The following is a 12182-nucleotide window of genomic DNA, read 5'->3' on the forward strand; positions in this document are numbered from 1 at the left end:
GCTATATAAACACCAGCAGCTTAAAGCACAGTGAAGACATCCGCAGCTCCCACAATTCTGCATTTCAAGTCACATTTGCCCATTGTTGTACACACCTGAAAGGGGGTGGGAATATCTTCACCTAACACACATTTTATGTTTGGTTTCCTCATGCCTGCAACCGTCCCGTCCCCCAGCCCCCCCCTATTCAATGAACTGCTTTCTGAGCACATGCAATGGCTAACGCGAATGTACACACCTCAGCTTAACTGAGAAGTGAATGTACCTCGCATCTTCAGATCTGATGGAAACTAGTTGGAAGGGAAATGCATCAAACGGCAGCATCTCACAAGAAACAAGAAGATAGTTATGGATTGTAGCTAACCTCCACGTGTAAAGGTAAAGGTAAACTGGACCATTTGGTCCAGTTGTGACCGACTCTGGGGTTGTGGCGCTCATCTTGCTTTATTGGCCGAGGAAGCTGGCGTTTGTCCGCAGACAGCTTCCGGGTCATGTGGCCAGCATGACTAAGCTGCTTCTGGCGAACCAGAGCAGCACACGGAAACGCCATTTACCTTTCCGCTGGAGCAGTACCTATTTATCTACTTGCACTTTGTGCTTTCGAACTGCTAGGTTGGCAGAAGCTGGGACCGAACAACGGGAGCTCACCCCGTCGTGGGGATTCGAACTGCCGACCTTCTTATTGGCAAGTCCTAGGCTCTGTGTTTTAACCCACAGCGCCACCCGCGTCCCTAACCTCCACGTGTACGTGGCTTCAAAATCCAGCAGTTGGGAGCACACTGTAGCCTGAGCTATGGCATACACAACCCAAGACAGCAGCATACTTGCACCCCCCCATTTTGGGGGGCCAGAGGGATTCATTTCTGTATGTTCAGCAGTCTTTTGCCATTAATAGAAATTTAGTCATTTGCCATTAGCAAAAACTGAAATCATTCATCGGTATGGGCCCTTAGGATGTCCAAACACAAGCATTCCACTTTGCAAATGTAGGAAACATATCCAACTGCTTTAAATAGGCTGTTCTTACTAGCCATTTCATGGTGGGCAGGCACAAAACTAGACAAGAAGAAAAATGGTCAGGACAATATATATTTTTGCTTATCAGTGATATAATATAAATCCCACCCTGAAAAAAAACCATGCAGAACAAATATACTCACAAAGTTTCAAGCAATAAATGACATCTGCACAATCTCTGGTTTTGACCTAATTTTAATTCTCCCCCTCTTTCCGCCTCTCAATTCAGTGGAGCTGGTCTCAAGCTCTCATTTCATTCAGTCCTACAACTGTCATCAGAAACATGGAGGGGAAGGATCGGCAGCATTTCAGGGAGCTTCTTGAAAGTCTTTAAATGTGACTTTCTCACATTTAATAAAAGTTAAATTAAAATACATGTTTAATGAAGTTGTGCTCACGACATGCACTGGCTACAATAAGCTCCAGAAAAATTAAAACAGCAGGAGGGGCGCCTGAATGTCTTTGGCTGTCTTGTGGATTCTGCACATCTAGTTTAAATTTGATGCATTTTTCGCTGCAATCATATGACACAGTTTCATGGCTCATCAAATTTGCAGCTCAGTTCACTGATGCTCCAGAGCCACCCATGCCACCATTTCTCCCCTATTTATCACTTCTATAGCATACTCATTTTAAAGTGTAACGTGCCTTTGCATCTATCCTCTATTATTCCTGTTCATAGATGGCTACCAGAACTGAGACTTGCCCAAGGCCACAGAAACAGTCACTGGCAGAGGTGGGACCCGTAGCCTTGAACAATCCTTCTACAAACAGTGATTCCTCAGGAATGTAACCCAGATTATTCAGGGGAAAGTATGTAGCAGCCATTAGATGAAATGACGGATTGCATAAAATTGGGTTTGAGAAGACCATCATTTATTGGAAAGACGGCTTTCAAAAAGGTGAAAATTGCTTAAAATAAATAAATATACTGTATTTCCCCCCTCTCTCTTTTTGGTGAAATATTGGAAGTTCTAGCCACTAGGGGGAAACCTTCACCAGAAAGTTTAACCATGGGGGGAAGTAATATGTAAAAATTACCAAGTGGTGGGTTTTCCCTGTACAGTGGTACCTCGGGTTACAAACACCTCGGGTTACAAACACTTCGGGTTACAGACTCTGCTAATCCGGAAGTAGTACCTCGGGTTAAGAACTTCACCTCAGGATGAGAACGGAAATCGTGCGGTGGCAGTAGAAGGCCCCATTAGCTAAAGTGGTACCTCAGGTTAAGAACAGTTTCAGGTTAAGAATGGACCTCCAGAACAAATTAAGTTCTTAACCAGAGGTACCACTGTAAACAACTGCATGAGCAGTTCTTACAATTCTGGTGATGGAACTGGAACTTTACCTAATGCTAGAAGTAGTGCTGGTGCCAGGATATTTTGTGCTGTAGGCAAGGCTAACTGCTTGCACCCCAAATACAGATAGGGTGTGTGTGTGTAAGATATAACAAAAAACCTAATCTGAATAGAACTGTGTCTCTTTTGAGGTCTGTGCCCTAGACAGCTGCCTAAGTTGGCCTAATGACAGCAGACGCCTTGGCTAGAAGTCATTGTTTTTGCAAATACGTGAATGAATAGAGAATTTAAGCTGCGCAAAACAGGAAGGTAAGGCATCAAGGTAATACATGTGGCAGGTAACAGTTTTTCATCAGCAAATAGATACAATTCCATTTCCAGTGAAAGAAAGGGCTCAGTGTGGCTCTTTAACAGTCTGCACCTGAACTTTAGACACAGTGGGACTTTTTATTACTTTACTCTTCCTGAAATAAACTGCGTATGCAGTGAGGAAGTGGAATGAATTAATATCTTGACTCCCCCCCCCCCCCAAACAGCAAGGGTAATAACATTTTCCAGGAAGAAAAAAAAAAGCTTCCAGGAAGAAAAAAAAAAAGCTTCCTTAGATTTAAGCAAGGGATATGTATGTCTGAGGAATAGAAGCCACGTAAGAGATAACCCTTAAATCCAGCTGCCCCTTCTGAAAAGGAGTAAATTGGAAAATGAGAAGATGAAAAGGAGAAGGTGGACAAGGACGGACTTCCATGGAAAGGCTTCGATCGTGTGTTTGGCATTTCTTGCCTCTGAAGTGGTTTTACCCTCTACGAATGAGAAATCTTATTACAACTGGAGAAGCATTAAGAGTTCCAGTTTCTGAGGACGGAAGGACAGTCTTGCCTGTTAATAGATGTTGGACCTACAAAGAAGTCTTTGCTTTGTGCACATAAAACTCCCACTTGTTCCATTACAAGTAAAGGGGAGCCAGGGAAAGATACCTCACCCAGCTTGCCTTTCACTATCCTGCTAATGTTTTCTCCATGCTGCTTCACCGATGCCCCTCCTCCTCCTCCTCCTCCCTGCCCATTTTTTATGAGCTAAATGTAACAAAAGCAGGTAACTGGGCGCTTCTTCCATGAGGTCTCTGTCCCATTCTGCTAGGTTTTTAGAGGCACTTACCTGAAAGAACCGTTCCTTGAATGTGAACGCCATTCTGTCCATCTCCCCAATGGCTGCCCAAGTTCTGACTCTGCTTAGCTCGTGAAAGCTAATAACATCACAGCTCCAAGCGAGCTGGCTGCAGATCAGGAAATGAATTTTCTTGGCAGAGGTGCACATTTTAACATGCCACCTGCCGTGTGACATACCTCCACAGAGTCACTGGAGAGCCGGGCAGAAGTAGAGAGAGAAACCGTTTCACAGAAAGCAACACCTCGCTGCCCAGCGTATATATATAGAAATTACCAGCCCCTGCTACGTTAATAACTCCAGCAAGGCTTTAATGCACTCAGACTCCAAACGCAAAGCACCGAAGTGGGCGTGCAAGAAAACTCTGAAACAGATGCACGGTTATAAAGGCCGTATTTTTACAGGTGGTTTTCACAACGTTTGACATCCGCTTCAAAGTCCTATATGACTTACTAAAAAACCAAGCGGCCCACATGGTAATAACACATTCCTTGGCCCGATACACTTAATGCATTTTATCCAGAGGAACATACATCAAAGAATATTTTCCTTAAGGAAAGATTTCACCTGAACAACAACAAAAAAAAGATACTCAACAGGGTTTCTCACGGGCAGCAAAAGCTTGCCGCCATTTTAAAATGGCTATTTTGTGCCAGCGGCCATTTATTACTTCTTTTGGAATGCAATGGCTATGAAGGTGTGGCCTTAAATAGATCCCAGACAAAAACTAACTAGTTGCACCTGAATCCTGTCCCACATGCTGAAGAGAACCCACGTGCAAATCGATCCTCTTCAGCACAGGGACGGGGAAGCTTTTCCAGACCTTGGGCTGCAATCACTCACAGGAGAGCTCCTTGGGCCTGCATGCCATTGGTGCAAAGGACCAAAGGTAAACACTGGTGTAGCCAGAGGCAAACATAGGCAAAGAAACAGATGTGACTCTTATCTTTGTACAGTAGGCCACATTCTCCGAATGCAGAACCCAGAAGTTTATAAACACAGAGGGAGAGCTGTCTCCATCCAGTAAGGCAAGAGGCATCACCACAGTCCAAGGTTTCATTTCAAAACCACTTGAGGTGAAGGAACAGGGAGGATCCATGGCCTAGGGAGAGGGGTTGTAGCCTAGGCAAAATTCAAGGGCTAACAGAGAATTTGGCCCCAGATCCTGAAGTTCCCTACCTCTGCTTTAATATTTTACAGCTGGCCAGGGAGAGCAGCCGCTAGCTACATCAATTTAAATTACACAAAGCACCAATAAATATTTGGGATTGTGTCTCATCCACATCAATATTGACAAGCAGAAGTGTTAGACCTGTAATGAAAACCTTGCTGAGCTCAACAGGGCTTGCTCCTGAAGCGACTACATAAGACTGTGAGGTTTTTGTTTTGGCATAAGTTGCACATGTGCCCAACTCTCCCAACTTAAACCAATGTGAGAACAAGGATACGATACGATAATCTTTATTGTCATTGTCCCATACAGCACAACGAAATTGAAAAGGATTATGGAACACCAATCAGAAGAGGGTACAACCCAAAACATATCTATGCAGAAGTAAGTCCTACTGAATTCTCTAAGGCTTATTCCTTATTCGATAAGGCTTATTTCTGGGTTAGGAGCGTAGCTGTAGTCAGCAACACTTTGCCTCCTAGAAGGCAGTATGAAAGTATCTTAAGATTCAAATAAACTGTCTTGGTTTGGTTAACCAGCTGATGGTAGATCCCTTTCCCTTTCAAAGTATGATTTCTCACCACCAGGACTAAACAGTTATCTCCTGGAGTAGACACTGGTGGGAAGCCTGATTAACACTTTACAGAGGTTTCTCCTAACCTCTGTTGAGTTAGATTGTATTAGGAGATCCTGAATTAAGCAAGAACCTTGGTGAGCACCAATAGCAGTTACTACCGAAGGAGAGGGTTGAGGACTCCCCATCATTTACTAACCAGTAAGCAAACAACAGAATTGGTATCTGCACTAGGAATATCGATCAGCCCTTGAAAGGAGCCATTGTGGCAGATTTTCAGGCATTATTTAACAGTAGACATTTTTTGAGGGGGAATTAAAAGTTAAGTGCAGGCATGTGTTCTACCCCATGCAGGTTTTTATCATACAAAGAGAGACAATTAGAGAACAACAAGAAAAAAACCATGACTTACCCTTACATCTCCATTTACAGCTCTGGGCATGTGATTGAAAGCATGTGCAGGATCTTTGTTGTAAACTTTAAGGAAAGATCTGTCTTGAATGTTCCTAGAATTGAGAACAAAACAAAGTAACTAAGAATCAGCAATAAAGAGAGTTGAAATAACATTAGTTTACCCAGTTTGCTGTTCCTAGCCCTAACAATTCAGATATCACCATGGTAGGAACCAGCCAATGAAAAACTCTCTACAATAGACAGACACCTCAGCTCTTACTTATCCCCTGGGAGGCGTAATTCTTTCAGAAGAAATACACACTCTTTCAAATTAAGATATTTTTCAGTTTAATTAAAGCTCCTGGGTTCAGGGACTTATGAAACCAAAGCCCATTTTACATTTCAATTAAGTTCAGTTGTTCTTCACCAACAATGAACTCAGATTTCCCCTCCTTTTTGTAATAAACACAGACCAAAATAAAACATCATTTTTAAAAAAGAAAACAGGAGAATAGTTGCACATATTCAATCTCCCATGACCCAAATCCTATGCCTGATAAAGTAAGTCCTATGAATTCAGGAGGACTTACTTCTGAGTATACATATCTGGAATCCAGCTGCAAATCATTTCTAAACATATTAACCAATATCAGCTCTGTCAATTTTGACTCAAAATGGGCAAAAGGCAATAGGGAGGAAAGAGCTTCCATTTCAAAATTAGTTTTAAAAAGTTTAAAGATAAGTTTACAGTTAACAAAGCTATAACATTGATGCAACAATTTAAAAAGCCAGTTGTATTCCAGTCAGCTTCAAAACCTACCTTACAAACAGTTTATGGATTAAAGACCTGAAACAATCCCTGCCTTTTTCTCCTTCAGGAATAATCAGCCACAAAGACTGCAATCTAAACACACTTATGTCCTCTTAAAACGACGCTGCCTTTCATTAAACACCCGTGATCTCCGGAGAATTTGCACATAAGACTGAATTCCTTTGCTCCAGGTGCAGCTACAAGTTTAGTGGGCTGATCTTAATCACTGGGATTATCGGGGGTGGGGGTGGTGGGGAGAACACATGGTGAAGGATTTTTGGACAGGTCTTGTTTCTTTTAAAGTCACACTGCAGTTGGTAATTGCCTTGAATCTGTAACTAGTCAGAACTTGCAGCACTGCTGCTGTTGACTTCAAGCAGCCTGTCAGGAAAAGCAGAGTGCTGAAGAGACAGATCAGCCCTAGCAGTTAAGAAGCATAGGGTTAATTAGACATTAAGCACGACTGAGAGTTAGCGCTGAAGGGTAACCACAGCAAAATGCCCACAGACATCCCTCAACGTGCTGTAGCTCAGGCTGCACACACACAGCCTCTTAAAGCACATTCAAAACACTCCTTTCCCTCAAAGAATTCTGGGCACTGTAGTTCACTCCTCACAGAGTTACAATTCCCAGCAATGAAAGCAAACAACAGTGTCCAGAATTCTTTGAGGGGGGAAATGTGCTTTGAATGTGCTTTAAAGGTGTAGTGTGTACAACAGTCTCGGGCACAAAGGATAGTTCACACATCCACAACACTATTAGCCACTTTTCAAGGATGGATCTACGCTCGGAGCGTCTTAAGACAATATACTGATTCAGACACAACAGGAAAAGCGAGCTGCTCATATACATATTCCTCTTCCTATACCGTATTTTTCGCTCTATAAGACGCACTTCCCCCCTCCTAAAAAGTAAGGGGAAATGTGTGTGCGTCTTATGGAGTGAATGCAGGCTCCATGGCTTCAGCGAAAGCAAGGCGAAACCTCCGGAGCACAGCGGGAGTGCTCCCACTGCGCTCCGGAGGCTTCGCCTTGCTTTCGCTGAAGCCAGGAGAGCAAGAGGGATCGGTGCGCACCGATCCCTCTTGCTCTCCTGGCTTCGCTTCACTGGAGAGGTGCTGTGCAGCTTTCCCTCTCTGTGCAGCGGCCCTTCAGCGAAGTGGGAGGAGAAACGGAAAGCGTTCCGTTTCTCCTGCCGCTTCGCTGAAGGGGCGCTGTGCAGGGAGGGAGAAACTGCTTTTTTTCTTGTTCTCCCCCTCTAAAACTAGGTGCGTCTTATGGTCGGGTGCGTCTTATAGAGCAAAAAATGCGGTGATTTGAAACAGAGACAAGAACCTGTGCCATTCTAACTGCTTTTAGACTACACTCCAGCCATCTCCTGTCAGCATGGCCAGTGATATAGAAAGCTAAAGCTGCTTTCTACCTTGGGAGTTTTCCCATTCCTCTTGTAGGAAAGATGTGAAAAGTTGTGCTTGGATAACAGGAGGATTTAGAGAGAGAGAAAAAGTATTCCTTTCTGATCTGTAACCCTTTTACACTGTACCACGTCTTAACAACCCAACCTAACCAAAGCAACATTATTATTATTTTTATTACTTACTTACCTTACATCACTTAATTCATAATAGATATTCCTGCTCTCATCCTTGATGTATATTGCCACACTGGGGGACTCCAGCATTTTCATTGTCAGCTGCTGGGGGAAGGCACTTACAAAAAGGGCACGGATCGTATCTGTGCTCGTGATCTCATTGGGCATCCTTAGCTGTTTAGTTTCATCTCCGTATTGAAGGTACAAAACACCTATGAGGACAAAAAACAACAAGAACATCTTGGTTGACATGAATGAAGTAGGAATATCAAGCTTTATTCTGGATATGAGTTAAAGAGGCCTGTTTGCACAAAGGGCTCGTGATACATATATCAACTCTCTAATTCAGTATTGGAAAAGGAGTATAATTCTCTGCAGCTATTGATTATATGCTCTCAAGAAGTACAGATGCTGTAAGGAAGGTTTTTATTATTATTACTATTATTATTCTCTTCTCCAGCCAGGGAAATTTCAGTCTTGCAACTGAAAGGATACTTTTCCTGGTGGCTCAATATCTGCCGCACAACCGTGGGTATTTGCGACAGCAACAGAAATGGGAAACTGATTTTTGAGCTTTCCAGATTGCTTTTAAAATGTTCTCGCCATTTTGAAAGGCCACAAAGGTTCCAGTTGGCCAAGCCTTATTCTCCCAACTGAGCGTCTTGAAACTGCTTGGAGGCAGGGATGGGGGGTGGTGGTGGAAGACTTGAGCATGAGCTGATGAAAACGTTACCTCTCATTTGGTTTGGTTTATTAACGTATTAAAGTCTTCCTACTTGATCTCAGGATAGGACACATATTTCAACATTTCAGTCGCATATGCAACTTGATAAAGCAATAGATGAACTTGCTTGCCTTGATGAACAATAGATTGTGTAGAAACCAGCCTGCTATACTTAGCTAAAAATGTACATTTGCTGCGTCTCCTAATTTTGCAGCTGGCCTCACACACCACTGGCTTGCCGCCCTCAGAAGGTTTACAGAAGGGAATGCAGAAAAAGGCTCCCCATTCCTGTAATATAGGAACATAGGAAGCTTCCTTATACTGAGTCAGAACATTGGTCAATGGAGGTCACCTCTGTCTAATAAATAATAATAATAATAAATTTTATTTGTATCCTGCTCTCCCCAGCCGAAGCCAGGCTCAGAGCGGCTAACATCATATAAATAAGACAATATGCATAATACAATATACAATATGCAAATAAAATAACATTCAACATTCATTAAAATAATATAGAATAATATTAAATATCAGCATTTCAAAATTAAACAGAAATCCACTCAACAATTACAATAAGTAATTTCTAAACTCCAATCAATAGAACATACCACAGTGCACAACACAATACAATACAAAATAAGAAGCAGAGACTGGAGGGTGGAGCAAGGCAGGTGGAAAGAGGCCTTGCCTGATGGAGTCCCTCCCCTCACAGTTCTTCCTCCAGGCACAGCTTCCTTATGAGGAGACCCAGGGCCAGGGGGTGGAGCAAGGCAGGTGGAAAGAGGTCTTGCCTGATGGAGTCACCCCCCTCACAGTTCTTCCTCCAGGCACAGCTTCCTTATGAGGAGACCCAGGGCCAGATGGTGGGGCAAGGCAGTGTCTACACTGACTGGCAGACGTTCACCAGGGTCTCAGGCAGAGATCTTACCCAGGATGGAATCTGGGACCTTCTGCATTCAAATCATGCATTCCACCACTAAAGCTATTATCTAATGATGAGATCTGCATCAATCCACATATCCCTCTGCACATTTCCCCAATGACTTGTAACTGATTGTGTGTATGTGTGTAACTTGACAATATTGCATCTGAATCCCCTCTCACCCCCTACAAGCCAATGAACATGGGATTAGGATGGTGAAGCACTAACACCATCACACCACATGCTTTTCAGTTATACATTATCCAGGAGGTTCTTTCCACAAGTCCCATCAAAGACAGAGCAAGACACCATCCCTGCTGCAGACAAATATTAGCATCAAACAGGCACATTCAAAGCACTGTTTTTGGCGCCTGCTTAAAACAATTTTGTTTAGGCACACCTATCCAGACATGTTTTAATCTTTTTTACCGTTGGTAGGTTGTTGTTTTTTTAAAAAAACATTTCATTAAATATTTTAAGTATTTTCAACTGATTCTATTGATAATTTTAATTTTCTTGTAAACCACTTAAGAGGCTTTTCTACAATCTGCAATGAAGCAGGAAATAAATTTACTATATCTGGATAGACAAAGATAACACAGCACCCTTTATCCAGGAATGAATTCTTCAGAGACACGCAGAGACTTTCAATAACAATTAACACTTCTTGTAATGTGAGATAAGTTCGTTGGCGTTCTGTCACGGATATTATTGCCATCCTCAGCACTAGCTTTTCCAGCTTTTCAAGGCATCCTTTCAGAGCTTGTCTTAAGGTCACCTTCATGATCTTTGTGGTATTTCTAGCCTGAGGCCTTAAGCATTATTTTCCATTAGTTATTCTCACCTAGTTATACACACACGTCACACTTTTAAAAAGAAAGAGGGCTGCAAAATTTCTGCCTGCACATAATCTTTCTGTGCGATCTGCTGCATTAAAAAAAGACAATAGCTAACCCAAAGTTCCTGGTACACCTTTTCTTTCTCTTTTTTGCTCTGGATTAAAAAAAAAAAGTGTATGGTTTTGCTCACCTGGATGATGAAATTAAGTGCCAGGCTTAAAGCTAAGTAATCAGCCTATGAAAGTGACTAGGACTTAGACTGGGAAAGCAAACAAGGAGAAGAGTGAAACAACTAAATCCTATGCATAATTTGTCAAAAGCAAGCTCCACTGTATGCAAGGAATAAGCAACGGAGCTGATTCTCCAGAATAGGTGCAAAGACTGCAATGCAAACTTTTTGGCATACCTCTTGGGCTCTTGGTATTCACTGCTGATGGCAAGGAGACCTGGGACATTTTGTTTCCAGGGGGCCTTGTATCTACAGTGTATACTTCAGCATCCAAGAGAACTACATTACCTAGGCTCCATGGAACCCAAGACACAATGTGGCAGCACTCTAGCTGCCAGTCAAAGAAAGAAGCAGCTGGTGCAGAGCTCAGTGCAGCTGAGCAGTGGCACAAAACCAACCCAATAGGGATTATGATGATTCCGCATCTAGCCAATGCTTTTTCCAATCTTACAAGCCAGCAGCCAGGGTCACAACTGGTCTGGAGAATGGTAAGAGGCTCATGAAGCTGGTCTACATGTGAAATTGCACCAAATGGGATCAAATATGGATTATTGATCTCGTGACTACTTGGTCTATGAGCAGCAACAAAACTGCAGGGTTCGATAGGGTTCAAATTGGATGGGGGACTGTGTGTTGAGTGAGAGTCCTGCATTGTTGACCCTCCAAGTCCCTTCCAAGTCTACAATTCTATGATTATAGGATGAGTTTGGAGATACCTGCTGGGGCTTCCTCAATCTCTTTGGGGATTGACAGCGTGTGCAGGACCTCTGATTACCTGCGGAAGGGCTGTAGCTCAGTGGCAGAGCACATGCTCTGCATGCAAAAGGCCGCAGGTTCAATCCTTCACATCTCTAGATAAAGCTCAGAAGGACCTTCGCCAGAAAAACCTGGAGAGCTGCTGCTGGTCAGGGTTGACAATTCTGACCTAGATGGTCCAAGGATCTCACTCCATATAAGGCAGCTTCCTATTTGGAGGAAAGCTAATGGAGATCCTAGAACACATTCCCCTTCTTTTTTCTCTCCCCCTCTGCCCATTCTATTTCACTCCACTCCTTTCACCTATTTAGTTCACTGTGTCAGGTGAAGCTGTGTCATCCTGAAGTTGCACCTGTGGGGAATCAGAAACACCCTTGAAGGGGCCCCACAGTTTTACGGGAAAGGATTGGATTGGTTGGGAAAGAAAAGGCTGAAGTTATTACAAGCCAGATATTTTGGAATTCAAGCTCTTTTTTCCACATTGCTGGATTTCCATTTTGTAGAAAACAACGAATTTCCTCCCAAAAAGAGACATAACATGAGTACCTGCTGCAAATGACAGGTGAAAGAGTTGCATGAATTTACATTACGTTTTCATACTGGCCTATAAAACGTAAGAAGCCAGTGAGGCTATCGAATAATGTTTTTGGAGATTAGCATGGCTTGTGTGGTGTATGTTTGCTGAGGTAGCCAT

General features: G+C 42.9%; 1 protein-coding gene across 5 annotated transcripts in view; it reads right to left on the reverse strand.

The window, feature by feature from the left end:
• The window catches only part of KIAA1217, a 358790-nt gene that overhangs the window by 67420 nt on the left and 279188 nt on the right, over positions 1–12182 (reverse strand). For 4 of the 5 annotated variants that reach the window (XM_083467359.1, XM_083467360.1, XM_083467361.1 and 1 more), the window contains 2 exons: positions 8032–8230; positions 5637–5730 (listed from right to left, as the gene is read on the reverse strand). In XM_083467359.1, coding sequence (XP_083323485.1) covers positions 5637–5730; positions 8032–8230 — 293 coding nt within the window. Of the gene's footprint in view, positions 1–3470; positions 3609–5636; positions 5731–8031; positions 8231–12182 lie in introns of those variants that run through there. The other variant, XM_083467363.1, reaches the window with a different exon arrangement.

Source organism: Podarcis liolepis (genome assembly GCF_965112155.1).
Source record: "Podarcis liolepis genome assembly, chromosome: 12".
In the NCBI taxonomy this organism is placed as follows: domain Eukaryota; kingdom Metazoa; phylum Chordata; class Lepidosauria; order Squamata; family Lacertidae; genus Podarcis; species Podarcis liolepis.